Source organism: Amphiura filiformis, chromosome 12 (genome assembly GCF_039555335.1).
Source record: "Amphiura filiformis chromosome 12, Afil_fr2py, whole genome shotgun sequence".
Classification (NCBI taxonomy): Eukaryota; Metazoa; Echinodermata; class Ophiuroidea; order Amphilepidida; family Amphiuridae; genus Amphiura; species Amphiura filiformis.
Window position 1 is genome coordinate 34,004,182 of NC_092639.1, and position 25,655 is coordinate 34,029,836.

General features: G+C 35.5%; 1 protein-coding gene across 3 annotated transcripts in view; it reads right to left on the bottom strand.

The window, feature by feature from the left end:
- Positions 1-7,256: 7,256 nt before the first annotated feature.
- LOC140166107 (synaptotagmin-5-like) overlaps positions 7,257-25,655 on the bottom strand; it is a 218,228-nt gene continuing 199,829 nt past the window's right edge. For all 3 annotated transcript variants that reach the window (XM_072189495.1, XM_072189493.1, XM_072189494.1), the window contains 3 exons: positions 22,119-22,239; positions 20,804-20,952; positions 7,257-14,025 (listed from right to left, as the gene is read on the bottom strand). In XM_072189495.1, the coding sequence (XP_072045596.1) occupies positions 13,870-14,025; positions 20,804-20,952; positions 22,119-22,239 (426 nt within the window). In that variant the 3' untranslated portion in view covers positions 7,257-13,869. The remainder of the gene's footprint in view (positions 14,026-20,803; positions 20,953-22,118; positions 22,240-25,655) is intronic.

The window sequence follows — 25,655 nt, forward strand, 5'->3', positions numbered from 1 at the left end:
CAGCCTTTGATGAACCATTTAGTAGGGTTATTATTGATTGTGTAGGCCCCCTACCAAAGACTAAGTCAGGTAATCAATACCTTCTGACAATTATGTGCGCGTCAACACGCTTTCCTGAAGCCATACCCTTGAGAAATATTAAAGCAGTGACTATAGTGAAAGCTTTAACCAAGTTCTTCACATTTGTGGGGCTCCCCAAGTCCATACAGTCAGACCAAGGATCAAACTTTACTTCTGGAGTATTTCAGCAGGTCATGTATCAATTAGGTATAGAACAGTATACCTCAAGTGCTTACCATCCAGAATCACAAGGTGCACTAGAAAGGTTCCACCAAACATTGAAAAACATGATCAGGACATACTGTTTGGAATTTCAGAGGGACTGGGATGAGGGAGTACACTTGTTGTTGTTTGCTGCTAGGGAAGCTGTTCAGGAAACTTTAGGATTTAGTCCTTTTGAGTTAGTGTTTGGACACACAGTGCGCGGGCCTTTAAAGTTGTTGAAAGAAAAGTGGCTCAATGAGAAATCAGATATCAATTTATTGGATTATGTCTCCAATTTTAAGCATAGGCTTAACAGAGCAACTGATATCGCCAAGGAAAACTTGAAACAGGGTCAGGCCAAAATGAAACAATGGTATGATAAGCATGCCAAAGAAAGAGTGTTCAAACCAGGTGACAAAGTTCTAGTACTGTTTCCAATTCCAGGACACCCATTACAAGCCAGATATCATGGTCCATGTGAGGTAGAGTCAAAAGTGGGTGAAGTAGATTATATTATCAAGACTCCTGGTAGACGCAAGAGCAGGCAGTTATGCCACATAAATATGCTCAAAGAGTATGTTGAAAGAAGTGACAGTGGCATTCCAAAACCTGTGTGTACAGTAAAACATGCTGATAATGTAGACAAACATGCCGATGTAGACAAAATCGCCAATGTAGACAAGAGTAAAGATGACAATTCTGATGTCACATTTGACCAGGATAAAGAGCTGGAGCACAAAGAGTATAATGTAAAATTGAACAATTCTGATGTGCTCACTAATTTGGACTCAAAGTTAGGTCATCTTTCTCAAGATCAACAAAGTCAAATTGCAAATTTGATTCATAAATTTGACAATATATTTCCTGATACGCCAAGTAGAACAAATGCTGCATTTCATGATGTAGATGTTGGTGATACAAAACCAATCAAGCAGCATCCTTACAGAGTCAATCCATTGAAAATGGAACATCTCAAAAATGAGATTAATTATATGCTAGACAATGATATCATAGAACCAAGTAGTAGTGAGTGGAGTTCACCATGTATTCTTGTTCCCAAGCCTGATGGTTCATACCGATTGGTCGCAGACATGAGAGCTGCAAATGTTCATTCAAAGACAGACTCGTACCCAATTCCAAGAATTGATGATTGCATTGACAAAATTGGGAATGCAAAATTTGTTAGCAAATTTGATCTTTTGAAAGGGTACTGGCAGGTTCCACTCACAGACCGTGCCAAAGAGATTTCTGCTTTTTGTACACCATTTGGTCTTTACCAATACAAAGTTATGCCATTCGGGTTGAAAAATGCGCCAGCAACATTTCAGAGAATGGTGAACCAAATTGTGGCAGACATAGAGGGATGTGAAGCGTATGTAGATGATTTGATTGTTTACAGTCAAACTTGGGAACAACACATGGAACAACTCCATCAATTGTTTGAGAAGCTGTCTGAAGTACAGTTGACAGTCAATCTGGTAAAAAGTGAGTTTTGCCATGCCACGGTCACATACTTAGGATATGTTGTAGGTCAAGGTCAGGTGAAGCCTATCAAAGCCAAAGTTGAAGCAATTGAGCAATACCCCACACCTGTAAACAAGAAGGCACTCATGAGATTTCTAGGAATGGTTGGCTATTATAGAAAGTTCTGCCCAAACTTTTCAGAGATAGCAAGTCCTTTGACTGATTTGTTGAAGAAAGATGCAAAATTCATTTGGTCAGAACAGTGTGAAAATGCTTTTCACAAAGTCAAATCGATACTCATGAGTTCACCAGTCCTTACTGCACCTGATTTTCAGAAGCAGTTCAAGTTGACTGTTGATGCCAGTGACATAGGCTGTGGAGGTGTTGTGATGCAAGAGGGTGAAGATCAAATAGAGCACCCCATTTGTTACTTTTCAAGGAAATTCAACAAGCACCAGAGAAATTACTCCACAATTGAAAAGGAGTGTCTAGCATTGCTATTGGCATTGCTACATTTTGATGTGTATTTGGGTACCACAGTATACCCTGTGCTTGTTTTCACAGATCACAATCCCTCACCTTCATCAACAGGATGAAGAACAAAAACCAAAGACTGGTGAGGTGGAGTTTGACCTTGCAAGAGTACAATCTGGACATCAAACATATTAAGGGAAAAGACAATGTAATGGCTGATGCCCTGTCAAGAATTGCATAAAAAGGGCTGATAAACAAAAATTCCTTTTAAAAGGGAACTTGTGTGACAAGTAGTCACTGTGTATGATGAGTTAAATACTCAAAGTTGATAATATGTTGAAGTTGATGTAAAAGAAGAAAGCATTTAAGAAAGTTTTCATTACATTCTGAACTTTCTTCTTTTAAGGGGAGGGTGTGATGTGCCCTGAGTAATTTGATTTAATTTAATTATTTAACTTTGTTTACAAGCTGAAAGTATTTCATGAGATGGGAAACCCCTTGTACGTGCAAGATAATGGTGTGGAAAGTCGTTTTGGAATTCCCCAAATTATTGTAAACAAAGTCAGAGCTATGTTTGGAACTTGGAAAGCCCCAGTTCATTATTGCACCATCAGGAAAAACCCCCCAGGAAGTGATGTAATGTGAAAGGTGAATGTATAATTAATCTTGGGAAATCCCAAGATTGCAGCAATGTTGTGAAAATGTGATTGAAGTAATGGTTTATTAATAGATGATGGGTTTTTGCATGAGTACTGATATAAAAAGCTGGAGACTTTTGTTGGGACTTTACAGAATGTCATGTGAGATTGAAAACTCCACATGTGTGTGATGGTCTTCGTGCTTCAAAAAAGAAGTACATTTTAACCAGTTTATATAGCCAATAATTGAGCTAATTGTAATACAGCAACGAAGAAGACAGCGAGCACACAAAAGTGCTCTTCCTCATCAAAGGATTAAAAGTTCTTCTGTCAAATTGCTGGAGTTTGCTGAGTTTGTGAAGGCCACGCATCTGTCAAAACAGCGGAGCTGTGTTAAAGAAACCTGTTCCCTGGAAAAGAGTGATTGGTGAAAGAAACGCCATTTTTGGAGAAAGCAGCGAAAAGAGATATTGCGGAGAAAGCAGCGCAAGGAGATATATTTGTGGAGATAGCAGCGCAAAGGAGATTGGAGGAAGCATCATCATTTTCGTATGAGGATTTTATGTGCAAGGATTTATAAATGCAAGTGTACGATGGACTTCGCTGATTTTCGCAGAACAAGTGAATAAGGATATATTACATCAGTCGTCCAGAACATTGCAAGAACTCTAGAATCACCAACAAGAAGACCGCTGGTTAAGTACCGATATAGTAAAACTGATTGTGTGATTTTATTGTAATTGTTGTTATATGTACCAAGCATACTCTATTTTCAATTAAAGACTTAGATTTGTTAGCTTAAAATCAAACAGTGTATTTGTGTTGTGCATTCGTGTGAATTTGGGTAAAAGGTGATTTTGGCCTTGAGTCAAGTACGACTCGTAACAAACTCACGAACGGCATGCCGCAGACCCGATCCCCGCACTCCGTCTATCAGTAGGTATTCATGCTCGTCGATGAACTATGAAAGCACCACTTTTGCATCTCATTTCGCTTACTTTTTAGAGGGAAAACACCCGCTTGTTTATTTAGAACGATTTTGCTAATTTTTTGTCCTACAAAATGCCCTTTTCATCTACATCTACATAAATACTCAACAAAGTTGCATGAAAGCAATATCTAGTTGAGGTGATCAAAGGCGCCAGTTGAATACAACACGGCTATACAAAACTGAAGAAAAAAAAAATACATTAAATTACATATTATTAATACAACTCTTGAAGCAGTCAACTGATTTGGCAATATACACGGAAGGAGGTAGGGCGTTCCATTCTATGATTGTCCGGGGGAAGAAACTATATTTGTAGGTGTTTATATGAGGTGTCATAACTCTAAACCTTTGGGGATGGTATTGACGAGTTTTAACTGTCTGTTTTTGGTTAAACGCGAACGATATTTCAAAGATGTCCCTTTTCAGTGACATAAACACTAACGACTAAGTCCCGAAACTGAGTAAAGTTTGTGTATTTCGAGCAATATTATGAGAATAATGAATAATAAATGAATATACATATTCATTTTACTTGATTCATAGATGAAGAACATACCTTTTATTATTTCGCGAATGTGTTCAAAAAATTACCCTTTTTTGTGTTTCGCGAATCTCGTTTCTTCTGCAGAAATCACCCCATATTTCGCGAAATTTCTGACGAGCATAAGTACCCTGATACCCAAAGTACAGGGAACGCAGCCGGTCGCAGATGGATACTTTTTCTGAATCTTTGAGATGAGAGCTATTATTAAACACAAAATGTTTTAAACGGGTTATATTTTGAATTTTGGTTATGATAAACAAAATTAATAACATTAAATGTAGGGTAGTGAGGGGTGTAACCTAAAGCACTGACCACCCTATCATTACCGAGAGGTATCGTCTGCCATCTGGATGCCCGAACTGTACTGAATCTCAGAATGCTTTCAGTTTAGGTCATGTTCAGAGTATAGTGCACACCCCCACCGCACCGCTTAGGTGTGTATCTGGGGTGAGGGGACCAGCAACCCACACTCTAATAAAGAAAAGGATAGGAACTCTGTAGATAAATATCATCAAATTTAAGTATTAATTGAATAGCAAAATTATTACACATGGGGTATTCTAAATTTGTAATATGTTATCAAAAACAACATTTTGAAGTATTTGACGACGAAAAATATATTCAAAGACGGAAACGTTTACAATATAATCAAAAAGTTGAACAAAATAGACACTTTTGCTGCACAGTAGTCTCATGTTGTTCCGCTTTTGCATTCAAATGTATAGGAAGACCATCCGCTATGTAGAAGGTCACATGAGACTTTACAAGCTGTGAGGGCAGCGCGGAGGTGGTCACGTGCGTATTTATAAAAGCGCATTTATAAATATAACCGTAATAAACTGGCAACAACATTTATAACAAGTTGCCAAAATGTGATTATTGTAATATATTTTTGCAAACATTTTTTGCCACATATTTCGATAACTTGTTAGAATTATTTTGCAGTGTTTCCAAAATTTTTAATAGATTTGTTGTTCCTGTTGATAAAAAATAATTTAAAAGGTAATTTCTTTATCATGTGTGGACCTAATAGACAAACATGCTTGATATTTGTTCATGTTGGTAACCAAACACTAAATCATGATGAAAGCAATGATTTCATGATCCCTTGTGTTTTTCTCATACTAACGAACATCACATAATTATAAACTGTCCCTTTGGCATGTTTGGCGACGTTCAAGAGTGTTACAGGTAAAAGCCGTTTTTGCCATAGCCGCTATCCGCGCTCGGCGAATCATGAAAGCATTTAGATGATCAATAATGAAAGGCACTAGACTCCACGGATTATAAAGGAACGGTTTATACTAAACTGAGCTCAAAAAGAAACTTATAATTTTTCACAAAGTCATATCTTGAAATCATGTCCATCAAATTGAACCAAAATTACACACAGATTTACTTCAATACTCTAATCTTAACACATGTCAGTATCCAAGCAGTTATCCAACTGACACAACAGCAAAATGCACTGACATGGGACAGTTTCCTGAACCACATTCACAGCCCAGCCCTGTTTCATGAAAAAAGTGTATGAAAAGCAGAAAGCAGCACCGTTTTATTATCTGTGCAAGGATCTTGTGTGCATTCTCACAGATTTTTTGTCCTGGGTGCCAAATGTTGGGCTGTGAAAGTGAAGGAAGTCCAGGAAGCTGTCCCATGACAGTGCATTTTGCTGTTGTGTCAGTTGGACAACTGCTTGGTTACTGACATGGGTTTTGAGTAGAGTATTAAGGTAATTCTGTGTGTAATTTTGGTTCATTTTGATTGCCAGTATTTTAAGATATGACCTTGTGATTCACAAGTTGTAAAAAATTATAAGTTTCTTTTTGAGCTCAGTTTATTATCTGTTCCAACTCCAGTGACACCTCATGCCTACTGTCCTGGGTAGGATTAGGCCAATGTTCACTGGAGGGACATGAAAACTAGCAGTCCGCGGATACACTGATTTTGTTAAAGTAAAATGCTAATACCTATTCCAATGCATCCAATGACCCATTGGAACTATTGAGGTGTCACTGGCGCTGGAATAGATAATAATCATTTATTCATCAGAATGCGGATATCACTACCATTCTTACACATACCGATTGCTGTGGTTGCTCATATTTCGGTGGTTCTGACCCAGACATCGGTTGCACCTCTAGATACCGTACTGTAGGTGACGTGTTACCAGAAGCATCCGATGGTTTGGAGCCTCCAACCGGCACTATTGGTTCCATATCCATTTCAAATGTGTCTGTTTCTTGTGGATGTACTTTAAATTTGAAGATACCAGAAAGCATTCGACGAATGATTATTCGCCAGTCAGGCCCCCGGAGCTGCTGAAGTTTAATCCATTCAATGTTATCCAAATTTATTCAAATTAAAGATTTCTTGACTGAAAATGTGTTTTTGTTAAATCGATATTCGCTCTTGAACATGTTGAAGACAAAGTGCATTATGCGGAAAGACAATTGAAATTGTTTAATAACATTGCTGGTGTTACTGAGGTAACGGGAGTTTTATTGCTATCGTCATAAGCTTATCAGTTACATATATTTGATTTGGAGTCATAAATTGGTAATCAATGGTCAAACCCTGAGATATTATCTACGTCATCTTATGCTTTCCAAAATGATCAGAAGTTCTCAATGTCCCATGATGCTTTGCGCTACGGATAATAGTTTGTGCATCGATTTTCGGAAGCTCACTTCTGGTTTATTTAGTGCTCTGTGTATGCGTGTTTCTATTGTTATGTTTTCTGTTGTATGTTTGAATGTTTTGTTGACATTTCAAAGTAATCTAGCTAATAAACTTTACCCAATCATGCCTGCTGATATGATTTCTTCACTTTACTCAACACATGAAAAGATTACAAATAAATCACAAAGTATACTGATGATTTGTTTTTATTGTCTCGGTGGTGGTATACTCGGAGAAGGATACTACCATGACAATAATGGAGTTTTAATTCTCTGTCGGTCTTTGCAACTATAACATAGAACATATAACATCCAATAAGCTACCAACAACAACTTAACATGTTACGGTTAAACTTATGGTTGCTATGGCTACTAAGCCGCCATTTTGAGATATATCAGTACCATTTTTAAAATTAGTACATTTGAACTGAACAACAGCATTTTTGTTTACAGAAATGAATCACATGTTATTACCTAGTCCCAATGAAGTATACAGACAAAAAATGTTTTAGAATTAGCTTTCACGATGTATTTTTCTTGTATTGAACAATGGTAAAATTCGGTATCAAATTTGAGAAAGGTTTTACTTATCAACACAAGAATAATGATAATGATATGATATTATTGTTTTCAACGTAGATTTGTTTGAGATACCGTGCCTCACACGCTGTACATGGATATAAGAATATCTATTTTTTTATTTACAAGTCATGAAACAATACGTATTGATTGCTATTCAACACATTTTCATAAATAATCTTATTTACAAGACAAGTTACACAACCTATTTGGTAATAAATGAAATAAAATGTTATTAGCAGTAACGTGTTTTTGTTTTGGTATTAAAAGTAAGACATTAAGAAGGGTTGGATCTCCACATACATGACATATATTTTAGGCTTGTAACACGTGACGTCGAGTTGACGTTTGCTTACCCGCGTGATAATTCAGTATGATAAAATTGGGTTCAAAAAAACCATGGATGTCGCAAATTATGTGTAAGGTGCATTTTTGGGTGTGCGTGGGAAAGTTAAATTTTCGTCCCCATTTGTCAAATTTTTTGTCCCATTTTTAGTCATTTTAAGGACACTTTACTCTTTGCCGTCCTAATTTTATCCCTGAAAACGTTATGTGAAGGGTAACTTGCTACCCTCCCATTCCCCCTGGCTACGCCGTGTGTTTGTTGTGGGGGAGGTGTTGGGGGTAGGGGTGTGTATGTGGATCCCTATTTGTATATTTTCCGGTGACTGTAATGTCGGCATTAAAAGGAGCATAATTATGTCTGACTTGTATACCCAACATTACTTGGTGCATGCGTAGATTGGGGCAGGGGTGTGTGTGCGAATAGGTGAGGTGTGTTTCTGTGGGGTGTGTATCTGAACTGAAGATCATATGTGGTATTTGATACGCACACAATGTAGCTTTTGCTCGTGTAGAGATTGTATGGGGTTGTTGGTGTGTATATCTATGGGGGTGTTTGGGGTAGGGGTGTATCCTTTTTTTTGCAAATGTGTCATGTGTGTAAACAAATGCATGTTTGATGTTGTTGAATGATTTAACCTCAATTTGTGTTTGCGAGTTGAGTGTGCAGGGGTGTGTGATGTGGGTGTGGGTTGTACCTTCGTGGGGGTGTGTTGGGGTGTGTTAACACAATATCTCAGTAAGAGGTTTTTGATAATTTTATTATATGAAATATACAATACATTCATGATTTTATTAATAGATTTGAAACATATTGGAAGTTATCTACATGTTTTTGGGATCGAGTGAAATCGAGCTTGATCAGCCTTTTATTTTTTATTGAGCTTTTTCGATGTGTGTACTTTGAAATGATTTTTGTAAATACAAACCGTTTTCTATTTTAAATATTTTAGTCTATTTCCGATTTTATGCAGCATTTTGTGCATATTGGCGTGAGTGGATGTTACGAAGTTAATTTTGTTGCCTTATATGTTCAATATCTACAAAAAATAAGGCCAATACAAAAACCAAAAAAATACAATAAAAACGTTTGGAAAGAGCATTTATTTGATATGATGTATCAAAAAAGGTTTCCAACAATTTATTTTTTTGTGATTTTCTCTACCATTGTTTTTACCACAATTCTTAATATTTAGATTCCTTGATGCCTTGCCTTTGAAAAATGTATACTTTCATATATCTTGTGTGAATAAGTAAAAAGTTATGGCGCTTTTACTACATGCATGTCTGAGAGTGCACAGCTGCCTTAAGTAACAATTTTAGGAGCATCAGAACATCGTTATTTTTCTTATTTCATTAGTGTTAAAAATATTCGAAACTAGCAACTAGAAACTAGTATTGAACCATTGAGATTGAGAACATGTATATCATGAAATGGTACACGTAGCCTAATATTTCTTTCGAACCGAATATATTATTAATTTTGGGTTTATTTTGCAGAGTTTTATTACTTCAGATCAAATATAATATAATTATAACCAACATCAATTATGCTTTTCACAATTCCACTTAACACTTCAATATTCATGATAACTTTCGCTTAATTTATTAACATAAACATGATAAAGAATAAAAAAATCAGAATAAAAATGAACTTTAGATATATGAATATTAAATATTACCAAAATGTTAAACCGAAATTTTATAATTAATCTTACATTATTTTATAAAATACCTCATTAACCTAAATAGAATTGGCAAGATACGTTTTAAAAGATTGTTTTGTGGCAAAAAATAGGTTAAAAATTTGTGCATATTGCCCCGTTTGAAAAGTATGTCTGTATAATAGTTTAAGGATCCCGTCACCGCATCACAGATTGATAATGTACTCAAGTAAAATGTATTTCTTTCTGACTGATTAAAGAGTAGGATCTTGATATGTTTTAATATTTTTTGGAAGTTACTGTACATTATAAAAGTTTACAAAACTCTACAAAGTAATGAGATAACAATTATACTTCTCATTGACATTTACATTTGAAGTATTTTTTTTCTTATTCCATGCTATCAAACACGCATTTATTTAGATTAGTTTAAGGAATATGCTAAAGTAAAGCTTGTATTCTTTAAATGCTACGCTTTAATAACGTTTTTGATTCGGTGGTACCCTGTAAATGCTACGCTTTAATAACGTTTTAGATTTGTGGGTACCCTTTAAATGCTACGCTTTAATAACGTTTTGGATTCGTGGGTAACCTTTAAATGCTACGCTTTAATAACGTTTTGATCTCGTAGATGACGCCAGTATTTAACGGCGGTCATGTAATTTGTAACCAACTCAACGCAACTAATGATATTCTTGTATATTTTTAGTTTATTACTACAAATTAAAAAGTTCACTTCCTTGGGTGGATTAACTATTTTTGAAATTTGACACCAAAATGACCATCAATTAAATAAGTTCATGAAGGTCTTCCCATTTTAGTAAGTGCAACTAAAAATTGCTTTTTATAGACTATAAACTTCTTGTTAGCGACGAATATCCCGAACCGAATACATAAATAAAATATATAAATTGATATTTGTATTTAAAACTCACAATGATATTACAAATGGCTTTCAGGTTTGGAAGCTACGAAGAAGGACGCAATACTTAACATGGTAAACACCCAATTTGACATAAAATATAGAACACAAATAATAGTACTTAATAATATACATTACATAAATGTATTGATATACTTCTCTCAATATACATGCTTAAAATAATTTATATCTTCTTTTGTGAATAAGATGATCATAATTTACGTTTATAATAATGTGTTGGGAAAATACAATCAAAATAAGTTTTATCATAAATTTTAAGATTTTGTTTTATATATTTCTGCTTTTATTGAAATAATGACGTATGTATATTCTATTAAAACAATTCAAGTGAAATGGTTTTCCCAAGTTTTCATTATCTCAAATTATGATCATCATAATAACGTACATTTTTATGATCATTGACATTGTCACCACAATTTAACTTTTCCTGATTAAAGGAAATAATTCAATAAATATGATTAAATTGAACAAATAGGGTAAACCCACACTAAAGCTCTTCAACTTTTAGATTCACACAAAATTAAGCAGCGGAGCTGTTTATTAATGGGAAGGCAATATAAGAAAAATATCTGAAATCCTGCGGATGCCTTTAGATCTCACACCACCAAATTGATATTTGGTCGAGCGCCCTCTATAATAATGAAAAAATGAAGGATTGATAAATTAAAGATTAAATTGAGCAGAAATTTTCACGACTTTGGTAAACAATTGGATTGGTCAAGATTAGTAGTGTACAATCTTGCAAATCTACCACAGATGTGAGAGATTAAGCAGTTTTTAATGAAATGATTATAAGCAGCCTTTTCATCTTCTGCTTCCCGCCAAGAAACATAGAGATATCAGTCACTTTGTAGTTCATTCGTTAAATAATGACGGTCAACGTTTTTCCTAGTGAGAGAGATCAGGCAAAGGCTGATTTCAATCATCATAGCTGACGCGAAGAACTAGGGGCGAATCTTCACTGTCATTCATTTGGTAGTGTGATACCATGGATACCTACTTCATGCGACAACCTGAAAAGTCCACATCCAAAATTGTTTCTGAAATCACCCGCGGGGTGAACTTTGTTGCGAAAACATAGATTACTTTGACCATCTCCTCTTGCGTAGAAACATAAGTCATAAATATTTAAATTGGAATGTGTAAACGTTCCATGATACCTTTTCATTTGATATGTGGTTTTGTTGACAGCAAGCGATCCTTTATCCTACTTTATACGATAACCAAATGGTTCCTGAAATCACCGTGCATGTGGTGTGAATTTTGTTGCGAAACGCATGTAGGTTACTTCGACCATGTCCTCTTACGTAGAAATATTAGTGATAAATATTTATATTGGAATGTATAAGCGTTACATGATACCTTTTCATTCGATATATGACTTAGTTTTACTTTTGAAGTATATAAAACAAAATACTTGATTGAAAGTATCAAGATAACAATTCACTTTTGTTGACAGCAAGCTGTATAATACTAAAATGGTTGAATTTTTATTTTGAATTTTCCATAATGCCGAATAGCAATTTTACTATAAACCGTCTGAATATAAACTATGAAGTTCTTATAGTGATTCGTCGAGCGCGGATAGCGACCATAGGGACCACCGTCGCCCTATATAGTATAATATAATACAAACGGACGGCTTATAGTTGAATGCTGTTCGGCAATATGCGGGCTTCTACGATATAACCATTATTAAAATATCTTTAATTTACATACAATATGTGTACTTCAATAGAATATGTCGTTAAAATTGTATACCGTATGTCGTTTAATGTGTATATTGCGTTTTGGATATCGCATATTTGTAAAACTGTATTTATTATTGTATGAAGTATGTTTAAGAAAAATCTCAAGCTTTGACGCTCGACGATTGATTAATATTCCGGTGCTCGGGCATTATCAAATAGGTACACTCCATTTTATGATGAATTATCGCTAATTGCCAGACACTGGTCCTGTACTATAAATATGCTGGCTACAAATTGCAAACAAAGATCATACGCAATGTTTTCCAATGTACTTGCTTAAAACAATAATAATCGATTTCCTTCACTGTCATTGATGCTTTTCTGTAAATAATGATAGCCTATATAACAATATGCTCTTAAACGTCATAAAAACAACACAATATAATCACATGGCAATCATTACAAGTTATGTAACATATATATCTACTCCAGTACCATCATGGTTAACTGGTCTGTATAATTATGGAAGGTAAAAATATCCTGGATACGAATATCTAGTACTGAAATACCATCACCATTATATTTATGTTTTGACAATATACCTCTGCACAGGTCGCTTTACAAAATGGCGACGGAATATCACTTTTTATCATAATGACATCGTGTCTTTATAAAACGTGCGAGAAATAATGTCAGCCCGTCGAACAATAATGTATTGTCAATGTTTTAGACAGGGTACTTCCAAGGGTACATCATAAATTATCGCTTCTTATGCACATAATATAACACACCCTCAACGTGTTGTTTGTACAAATATATATCGCCGCGTTTAGTTTGGTGAGGAATACCAGCTTACTATAAATCGTTCCTATATGATAATGTTGTCTTATGGTGAGGCGCCGATATCGAAATGTGATATGGTTGCCCTCATAGGTGTATACGATACAAAGAGGATTTTATAGTAATTTGATTTTCGTCACTATGCAAAACCAAAACGATTATTATTATCTACAATGTTCTTAGATATATAGCAACAAATACAAACCTATTGTGACCCGGAAGGTCAAACGCTGTCTCTGAAGGGTCAATTAACCATATACAGTCTGCACACTAACGCTCAAAGGTTGTACAAATGTCTAAATGGTACCGGTAGTTACGATTATCGGTACATTGATTTTGTTGTATTTTTTCACTCAAAACTACCTCCTTTTGGACTTATTTTATTCAATGAACAAATAGTCATACAGCAGGTGACTAAAAGGTTGAACACATGTTCACGACAGTTGGTTCCAACAAACTATCTTCCGTAAAACAGAAACACCTCTAAATAGGCGGGGGATTCAACTTCGTCGCTCTTTACTCCATAAACGTCAGCCAAGGTTTTCACGACTATATCCTCTATATCTCTCTATATCTATCATTTCCCCGATGTATACCATTACATGCAATGTAAACTATATAATCAGCTGCAATATTATCTCTCCATCAACTCTTGAATCCACTTTAACTCACTCATCACGAAGCCGAGCGTACAAAAGACAGCAACAGTGTGCTATAGGTTTTACATAGTAAGACATGCTTATCAGTCGTTTTGTTATTCTTGTAAAGTATGCCACATAACGACTGGCTTTCGAGGTTGTTCTACCATATCTTCCCAGTGTTGCTGACCGAGTCCGTCGCAGTCTGGTCCGACCAGGACACATCCTATTTTGTCACTGTGGCCAAGTAGATCGTAGTCTATGACGACGAACTGTGGGTGATATAAGATACAAGATATGTTAGTTCACATACTTACTGCAACTTTTCTACAAAGTACAAAGTAAATAGACCTCGGAAACGGGAGGTATGAGAATGATTATTTCAGTGCAATGCGTGTGTAAATGCTTCTTTGGCGCGCTAACTGCTGCGCGATTTGTACTTGCCGAGCGCACCACGCTATTTATGCGTCGCGTTTTTTTTTATCACGCAGTGCGCGTGACGCAAAGCATCGACCCCCGATGCCACAGATTTGGTTTGTACTTCTATGTGGACAGACTGTAGGAAATATATTTGTTTACTTTTGCTTTGAGAAGTAGATGATGCAATGCAAATAAAAAAGAGCATATAATAAAAATGGTCTATACTCCTTTAAAGCTTTTGATACACAACATATTCTCAGATAGATCGACCTATTTGGTAATCAGTAAGACTGAGGCCATAGCCAATAATAGAGACTTTGTGCCGCGATTTTGATTATATAGTGTCGCCAATTTTCGAATTTGTTTGTACACATTTATATTTAGATGCGCGGTATTCACTTCAGGGATTATCTTTAAGGAGATATACAAGGAGGCGAATTCCGAGTTAAGTCGAATTGATTGGTTGGAAAATGTCATCTAGATATTACATTCAACCACGCCTTTTGCTAATGATTTTAAAGTTGTATATGAGAATTTGGAAAGGAAACTTGGGATTGGTAAACTTTTGAACCAAATTTGGCACGTACACACGAAGCCGTGGGAAGTGCTTATATATAGGCACGATAAATGTTATTGGTATGCCCCTGTTGGATAAAGGCTGATTTCTTTAGGGTCCTTTTTGATTGGTTTGATGCATTACATATATGTAGAACAAATAATGTATTCCGATAGAGTATCAAAATAGACTGGTTATTGATGTGTGCTCTATTTTAATAATTCATTAAGTCACAACATCAAAAACTGGACTAATTATGGATGAAAAATCTGTTCGATTTTGACTGATATTATGAGATCAATGTGCTTTGTACGTGTGAAATCAAATCCGTAAGGGTGGGCAAAATTGACTTGGATAAAACACGCCTGAAAAAATATTAATCAATCTCATCCCTAACTATATTGCATTTTGACAAATGATCAGTATTATACTTGATAGTGCGAGAATATACGACCTATATAATCGGAAATTGATCAATCATTCCTTGACAGCAAGCTATTGAACTATATACGTTTTAGTAGTAAGAAAACTCGATACATATCATCAAACTGACGGGTCAGATGCATTTTAAGACGGCAAAGCGATTACGTAGACCTCGGGCAAGAGCCGCATACAAAACATACATACAAACCAACCCACGCACACAGGCGGCATACAAATAGTTTATTGCAAGTTGTCTGGAGATCCCTTATGTTTCTATGCTGTGTTATTATCAAAGGAAATCATGGCTACCTTTGAAAATGGTCAGGCTCAAAATAGAACAAACATTAGTTTAATTTTGTGGCACAAATTTGAAGCCCAGGGAAATAACATAGATGTATGTTTAACAGATTTCGTTTGCTACTTGAGAAGACTATGATATTCAGCGAGTATGTTTCTCATGCAGCTAAAATTAGACAGCACATTGAGTTGATCTCAACTAATTCTTTCGCTCGAGGTCCAGAAATGTAACATAATCATCAGGCCTTGATCAGGGATTGGACCTGACCTGGCAATTCTTAATCTTAGGACCAGCGATGACCAGCAAAAGAGTTTAGTTCTTTTATGTAACTTCGTGTATATCTTCAATAAGAAGTGTCCACATTTTCATATGATGGTCGGCTTTTCCTCCCAGCTACATACACTTTTAGTACATATCATTAGATTGATAAAGTTAAATTTTTAATAATTTACAATAAAATTTGTATCATATCGCAAATTTAAAAAAACTAAATTATTTGCTATCAGGACATTCCTCTTAATGAAGGTGAAATACGCGACGAAATTCGTAATGCTGAAAGTTATATAAGACACACTGCCTCACTCACCCCTGTTGGCGTGATACATACATTTAAAATTTGTTGATTTACCGTCTCTTGCTTGCCCGCGCTTTGCAGAAAGATTGTTTTTGTCTGATTTACTAGACTCGTTGATATCCTCGTGGTAATAATTCTATACCATGTAATTATACAACATGAAGCGTTGAAGTGTAGTGTAATGCCCTACTTGCCGTGGGTGCCATAACTATTGGTGTACCCTTGGGAGCCAGATGATTCGGTCACAGTTCCGTTCCCGTTTATTGGGATACTGTGGGTCTTATTTTTTTATCGTACATGTAAGATGGTGTCGCACGCATACTGGGTTAATATTGTAAACGCTGTCTGTAAGCGATTGTTCACTGACCAATTAGATTGATGGTGACGGTAATCTATATACAATTTAGTACAAGTCGCTCATCGCTGCAATTGAACATTAAAATAAGTTGTCTTTCCGAGACACCCAAATACAGTTATTGTCAATTATTCTTGTTCGTAATGCCAGAGTAATAGTAAAATACTGTCTGGCGCCATCATACATAAAATAGATTATATATTATTGCTAACACAATATATTCAAAGCACTGTCGGCGTGCTTTTGGTTCTTCCGTTTCATCAGCTGATTATAGAAACAAGGTACTTAGAGAATGACCTTATCTATCAAATTTGATAACGATTATGAGATTATGTCGCCATTGCAACCTCAGGCACGAGTCATCAAAAATAAAGAGATTTCTAATAAGACCTTTTATTTTCAGGATATGAAAGATATGAACACTGAAAAAATATTTTGCCAGTATGGAATAAACAAACACGTATGGTGATTGTGTCGCTATAAATTTACATAAATCACATAGAACATAATATGTGACCGTACACCACGAATCAGCCGTAAAGTCGTTTTATTTCGTGTTTAGAAAATATATATAAGCTTTAAAATGGTATATCATTTGACTTCAAATGATATCCAGAAGCGGGGTTATGGTTTGTTGAACTCTGCTCCTTCAGCAAAATGGTACATTTTTGTCTCTTTTTCCACATAGCTGGTAATAAATATCAAACAGTCATAATTGGCGGTCATTTCAAATCATCTCCAAGTCAACGAGGTTCAGGAATGTCCTCTTATTGTTAATTGTTGGTTATACAGACCTAGACAAAATACAATGCTTTGTAACCCACCACTTGAACAGGATTTAGCTAAAGCAAACAAAGACTACAGCTATTTAAGGATTCTACAGAAATAGGTAGAAGCTTATTATCCTCTTCAGCAATAGGATTATTGATTTGTTTAAACGGTTTTGAGGTACCTATGAATACGACCTTCACGCACATTTTCACTGTAACTCAGAATACAATTTGCCGACTTTACGGCTCATTCGTAGTGTACGGACACATATCATCAAAACGCTTCACATTTATTTCGCTACCTGTATATAAAATAGCTGCCTAGTATGAACAAGCGCACATGGCTATTCATGCGCAATTAGCACGAGTCGGTTGGTGCTTATTTTGCGCAATTAACCCAAGTCGTCTGGTGAGTTTATTTGCCTGTTTTAATGAACGCAAAGGGTAGTTCCTCAATTAGCCCCAGTCATTTGAAAGTTACTGTAAGTAGTTTGGTGGCTTTATTTGCCTGTTTTAATGAACGCAAACAGTGGTCCCACAATTAGCTTTTGTTGTTTGCGGGCTATATTTAATTGTTTTAATGAACGCAAAGAGTATTCCCATGATTAGACCAAGTCGTTTGTAGGCTTTACTTAACTGTTTTAATGAACGCGAATGGTAGTCCCATGATTACTGTAAGTCGTTTGGCGGCTTTATTTGATTGTTTTAATGAACGCAAAGTGTAGCCCCACAATTAACAAACAGTCGTTTGTAGGCTTTATTTGACTGTTTCAATGAACGCGAAGGGTTGTCCCATGATTACTGTAAGTCGTTTGGCGGCTTTATTTGACTGTTTTAATGAACGCAAAGGGTAGTCCCACAATTAGCCCAATTTCTTTGGTGGGCTATATTTAAGTGTTTAAATGAACGCAAAGGGTAATCCTAGGATTAGTTTAAGAGATCGGATAGCAACGTTTGCACAGTATTTTTTGTTGGACATGAGAGAACATCAGACATATCGAATTGCATTCTTAATACGGCAAAAATTTATATTTTTATTATTTTTCATATTTAACAGTCCTCGAAGTAAAATTGATAAATCTACTGATATGTACTAAAAGTGTTTGTAGCTGGGAGAAAAAACCGACGATCAAACCGACGATCAAATGATTTGACCTTTCGTATTGAAGATACACAATTTTTCCCCAAAAGACCTAGCTTTTTTTAGTGAATATCATTAGATTTATAAATTTTACTTTAAGGATTGCTAAATATCAAAAATATTTGCCATAAAATTTGTATTATATCGTGAATTTCAAAAAATCAAATCAGAAGGACATTCTTCGTACCAACAATGAACGCAAAGAGTATTCCCACGATTAGACCAAGTCGTTTGTAGCCTTTACTTAACTGTTTTAATGAACGCGAAGGGTAGTCCCATGATTAGTTCAAGTCATTTGGTGACTTAATTTGCCTGTTTTAATTAATGCAAAGGGAATACCTAAAGTCATTTGGTGGGGTTATTTGCCAGAAAGAAACGCAAAGGGGGATCCCACAAACAATTGTAGTCTCGTAGTTAGATTCCAAAAGGGTAGTCTCACAAGTCGTTTGTAGGCTGTATTTGACTGTTACAATGAACACAAAGGGTAGTCCCCCGATTTATATCAAGTCGTTTAGTGAGTTTACTTGACTATTTCAATGAATGCAAATTGTGGCCCCGCAATTAGTCATTTGGAGGTTTTATTTGCCTGTTCTAATGAATTCAAAGTTTGGTGGGGTTATTTGCCTGTTTTATGGAACACAAAGGGTGATCCCATAAACAAGGGTAGTCTCATAATTAGTCCAAGTCGGTTGTAGGCTTTATTTGTCTATTTCAATGAACGCAAAGGGTAGTTCCATCATCAGTCCAAGTCATTTGGTGGCTTTATTTGATTGTTTCAATGAACGCAACGGGTAGTCCTCCGATTTATATCAAATAGCTCGGTGGCTTTATTTGACTATTTCAATGAATAAAAAGGGTGGTCATGCAATTTGTCCAAATCATTTGATGGCTTTATTTGCCTGTTTTAATGAACGCAAAGTTTGGTGGGGTTATTTGCCTGCTTTAAGGAACACAAATGGTGATCCCACAAACAAGGGTAGTCTCATAATTAGTCCAAGTCATTTGTAGGCTTTATTTGTCTATTTCAATGAACGCAAAGAGTAGTCCCACCATCAGTCCAAGTCATTTGCAACCCAGCAAACACAAAAACGTTTTTAAAACGTTTTAAATAAGTTATATTTTGGGTTTTGGTTTAGGTAAAAACGTTTTAATAACATTAAAATGTCGGGTTATATAAAGGTCATGAAATCGTTTTAAAACGTTTTGTATGAAAACACACTACAACAATATTTTTAAAATGTTTTCGAAAATGTCATTGTAAACTATTTTTGCAAACATTTTTGGCCAAATATTTTGTCAACACTAAAATAACATTATGTTAAAATATTTGTACCTAGCAAACACAGAAATGTTCTTAAAATGTTTTTTACAAAACGTTTTAATAACATTTAAATGTCGGGTTATATAAAGGTCATGAAAACGTTTTTAAAACGTTATTGAAAATATTTTGGGCAAACATTTTTCGCAAAATATTTTTCAACTCCCAAAATAACATTCTGTTTAGAATGTTTTGTATCAAGTTTTCAAGAATGTTTTTGGAATGTTATTAAAACGTTTTTATACCCTTTATATAACCCGACATTTAAACGTTTTCTGTAAAACATTTATGTTTGCTGAGCAGTAAATTATCAAAAATTGTTTTTTAAGGTTATGAAAACGGTTTATACTCTTAATATACCCTTTATATAACCCGACATTTAAACGTTTTCTGACAACCTTTTATAACCTTTTGCGCATGATGTCGAAAACGTTTTGTGTTTGCTGGGTGGTGGCTTTATTTAACTGTTTTAAGGAACGTATAAGATATTATTTCACCATTTTACATAATACGCACTGTAGGCGGGTGGGAATCAATGTCATTCAATCAAGACAACATATAGTTTGGGATAAATCTGGACAATTCTCTAAAGTAACAAATTAAACTTCTATTGGCCCCTTCAACATCAATACTACGACAACTTCCATTGATTACGTACGTACAGCAGCTTATCAACTCAGTTGACATCAAGGTGATCTTCGGAATAAACATGTATAAAACCAATATTTCGGACCGAGCTTTTTCTTCTTCAAGGAAATAAGTTTTTCAAAAGAAGCCGCGGCTGGACTGGAAATCGATCCCAGGACTGTTATCCCTTTAGGACATTGAAATGAATAAGCTAGAAGCTGTCAGGGACGTCAATTCAATCTTGTTTACATCAGCTTTATACGGAGTAGATGTAACCAAATTATTATAGAATACTTTTATATAACTATATCGCATAAGGAAGCACCTAAAGTTCTAGTAAATATATAGTTTTAGGTGATATATCGTATGAACATAAAACGTTTTTTTCGCAAATACTGCATACTGTCCATTTTAACAACACCAGGATACCTAGTAAATGGTGTAGTCAGTACACACCTGAAATTAATTTACAGAAGAGTAGAGGTTCACATGAAGGAAATAGCTCGGCTCTGGATTAGTTTAAAAGAAATGGACTTTGTAAAGTGAAAAATATGTCTAAATAACTTACTTCAAGACTGCAGGTTTTTAATGCTGCCGATGGCACGTTGAACATGAGTGATTCGTTCCAGACTGGATTACAATTGACTTTCTTTACTGATGTTTTCTTTTTCTTCACTCTCTTACCACCTTGTAACAATGAGACTTTTACATAGGGATCTGTAATAAAACATTAGCAAGTTTATAAGTTTATCGGAAACCCGCAAATGCCATACTGCACAAGTGTATAACTCTCCACCACTGTTGTTTGATGCGGTCATTTATTAAATTTTCTAACAAAACATAATAAAATGTTAGATTCTAGACCTGGACAAATAATACCAATAAGTATCACACAGATTTTTGTTTCTTTATCACTTATTTCATCTTGTTCTGCTTTTTGTGTGAAAATTGAGGGCGCTATTTACATATACGTTTAATTTAATCTAGCTTAATATTATTAGTTATTCCTTACATTTCCTGATAACGGTTTTTTTTTAAATATCTTTATCTTTTTCTGATGTTTTAATGCCATTATACCAGATTTTACCCCGTGTAAAGATGAAAACACGATTTAAGATAAATAGCGCCATCAATTTTCCCCTTTTCCTAAAAGTGACGTGGTTTTACATGCCATCAAACAACCGTGCCACTGAAATCCAATACTAAAGTAGTCCATAAGATTCACAAATTATCACATTTTGCTTTGCGGATGCTGCTTTGGGATTTTTTTTTGTGTCTTAAACTTTTCACATTTCATAGAAAAAGGTGATTGACGGTTTTGCTTGAAATAATTACTTTGTTCCCCCAAGTTATGAAAATACTGTTTGTTGTTGAAGGATTCAATATATCTTTATCATGACCAAGATATACCGGAATGCCCTCAACAGTTCAAATTCGTGTAGAGTATAATAATAAATAATAAATTTTGGATTTATAAAGCGCCTTTCTCCAGATCTTAGAGGACTCAAAGCGCTGTAATTTCGCTGCAATGGTGAATCATCACAATCAGATCGCATCAACTAGGTTGCTGCCGAACGGCGCACACCTATCCGCATTTAGATTGTAACATCCACCAATTATCTGTGCAGCTCCCCAAATTCCATTGGGTGAAGGAAGTTTTGATAACCAAACAACTAATCACCGATTTTTGCGATACAGGAGGAAACCGGAGATCCCGGAGAAAACCTGCGAGAGCGAGCATGGAATCGGGATAAACCAAGTGCACATGAGTCCTTGGGCCGCGCCGGGGCTTGAACCCGGGACCTCAGTGGTGCAAAGCGAGGGAATTACCGCTGCGCTAACTCGCCCTCCCTAGTATAGACTAGTAAAGACACCAATCTCACCTGAGCTGCCACTTATATCCATAGTTTTCAGATTTCTTGCCTGCATAATGACAACGGTTAAACGTTCTGCAGAGGGGAGGTAGCTTAAGGAGAATAACAAATCACCAAGTTCTTCGTGTCTCTGAAAAACAAGAGAGAAAGAAGAAAACAAATTAGGTTATTCTTTGTATTCTTTGACATAATTGTAAAAGATGGACAAAATATTAACCAACCAATTCAGCATCTGTAAAATGGATACTGCCATTTCGATTGGAGACAGGTCTTTTTGCATCGATCTGCAGGGTCTCAAAGTAAAGATCCTTTATCTACTAGTAACTCACACAGCAGATGCTGTGTTTTGATTTGGAAGTCAAACCATTACAACTAGTTGACATAGACCGAGTGATAAACTCTAATGAGCTGTGACATCATCACCCAATTTACATATCGCCGTTCAATACAATTGGACATGACATATCATTTATACACAATGCGATAGAAAATGATTTAATAGTGTGTTTACTATGCAAATAACCACTTTCCTTGCTCCACGGTGTATCGGGAAATAACCCTTTGTTATGCTAAATCCCGGTGCTGAATGCCAATATTACGTGTTGAAGGCTACACTCTCCATACCTCAGTTAACATTTAAAAAGAAGATAGCTGTAAATCTGTGTAATGATCACCATTGGTCAATATCTATGAATGTTGCATGGTACTTCAAGGGAAAATACCCGGATGGTGTCCAAATTTGGCTCGAATATACCATATGGTTGATACTATGGAGTGTGAATAGTAGCAATGGCATTATCAGGCCTTGATTCACTACGAAACAGTGAAATGCTTGATTGAAATTACATTGGAACCCGAGTCGGTTTTTTAAGTTTTCTAATTTTTTTTGCATGAAATATGAAGATAACATATTCAAATCAATATTAATTGTTATATTTTGGCCTAAATACATTTGTTTAGCAAGATACGGCTTTCGAAAGGAGTGTAGTTGGCCTGTATCCTTGAGTGTGTGATTATTACGTAGTCAATTCGCTACACACTAGTGAATGGGAGATGTCCTCCAATATTTTCTAATGCGTTTTTTAATGTATTTTGCTCTAAAGGTAAAAGGTAGCAAGTGCTTATTATTAATAAAGCAGATACACTGTTTTTACTAGCGAAGGCAGATATCTTGAAAAGTTCCAAAAAAAGGAAACAGGAAACAGTAACAATATACGACATCAATGTACGCTTTCCAATTCCCGGGTCGTCGTGAAAAGTATAACAGGAAGAAAAACATACGGTTTGTATGCGTACTAAAGAAAATTGCGACAACTTTTTAGGCGCCAATATACGCCTCCATATTCCCTCTTTGCCATGAAGAATAAACCAAGAAAAAGAAAATTTAAAGTAATGGATTTGAAAGATGATAACATGTGTGGTATGTTGAGAGAGTGGTATTTGCAAAATAAGATAAACAATATCGGAAATTAGCAATGATTGATGTCAATTAAGAATCGCTAGAGTACAAGCCTGTGTCGTCTGGTGGAAAATTTGTCCTATTTTCCTGTTATATTATGAGAAACGAAATACGCCTTCGATACAATTCTGTGTTATTTATAATATTATTGCCGGGTGATAACAAATGGGGTTTATATTTTAGGGGTAGAAAGTCACGCTTAGGTAATTAGGCATCAGGTAATTTGGCATCAGTTAAGATAAAATGCGCTACTTTCTACAAAATTGAAGCGTTGTCCTAGTTTTCAGTGATCAGGTTGATAATTTTGATGATGATGATGGTGGTGGTGGTGATGATGATGATGATGATGATGATGATGGTGATGATGATGATGATGATGATGATGATGATGATGATGATGATGATGATAATGATGATGATGATGATGATGATGGTGATGATGATGATGATGACGGTGATACCGACAAAGATGACAACGATGATGATGGAACTAATGATAATGATCACGATACTTATGACTGAAGATGACGAAACTGAAGATATAGATGATGATAATGATGATGATAACGATGACGATGGTGATGGTGATGATGATGATAGCTGCGACGAATATGAAATCAAAGTAAAATTTCACAAGAAAAAATACCAAATACCCATTAAGTATGTCACATAATGCAGGTTGTACACAATACTATAAAGTACTTATCTCGAGGAGCTTACAATACATCATTTGCTACAAAAATATATTAATGCATTTCTAGAGGCGCTTGACTTCCAATGTGATCGTTATATTTACGTATTAGTGTGTGTATTTACGCATTATGTACTGTGCTCTACGCGCAAAACAAGGGGTTAATTGTAGGTTCTAACCCTTTTCTGTGCATGCTCTAAGCACCATCCATCAGATTTTAAATCCTTTTAAAACCTGGCCTGGCATACAGCCGGCGAATGTATTCTTTACTGTGCTAAAAATTTGCAAAATACAAAGGGACTTCTTAGGAACAAGAACTAAATAATCAAATTTATGACGTATTTGCTTTCATTTAAAATCCATTTGGTGATGAAAATTACAAAATGCTAATTGTTACGGCCTTGAAGTGTAATATTTCGAAGCCTTTAAATCGATGGGTTTGTGCAAGTCCCTATCTATAATAGCTCCCATGTGTCATAATTATTTAGATGTGTACAATATAGAATACAGAAATTGTCAAATGTTTATAAGGCAGCTATTGCAAACAGGGCCTTCTTGACTAACCACTCCAAATGTAGATGAAACATAAAATGAAATAAATAATATCCCTATTAGATATAACTATTAAAATGCTTTTTGGAATTACTTGGTATTTGGCAAATAGCAAAATAACAACTGTCATCTCTTGCGTTTGATATATGTCAAAAAGCGTCAAATATTATTTCGTGCTCGTCGATAAATCACTTAAAGCCATATTGTAACATTTGCTGAAGAGGACGTCCTAAATGTTTCAGATTTTTACACGATTGTCATGTACTTGAATGTACTAACACACCCAAGGCTTTAGATGCTATATTTGTGGAAAGTCTAAGATTGTTTTTTTTTACAAATAAAACTATGTGTCCCGTCGTTTCATTCATAACATCAAAATATTAGTCAAACGCTTATGCAAAGTTCATATCACTGTCCGCACATGGCGTAAGGATTGGGCATAACACATCAACAGCACCGGCCTGTCACGATCGACGACGTGACACGCATTGGCGATAAAGGCGCTGGAATTAAATAGCGATTTTCTTTGTTTTGACTCATTTGTTCGGCTCTAAATTAACATTTCAATAGGATCCAGTGTTAGGTTGGGAAGATTTTGTTATAACCTGCACATGACCACTTAAAAATGAGTTGAATTGTATTCACTGGGCGCTTCATATAACCAATGAATTTGATCGTCACTATTGGCCGCTTGATCATTAACCAATTAAATGGAACGTTTAGTGTTGAGTGCTTTATTTCTGACCAATCAGATGGATCAATAGTATAGAGTGTTAAACCACTTACAAATGGGATGCGTCGTTAGTATTGAACGTTTGGTCTTTAACCAATGGAATAAATCGTA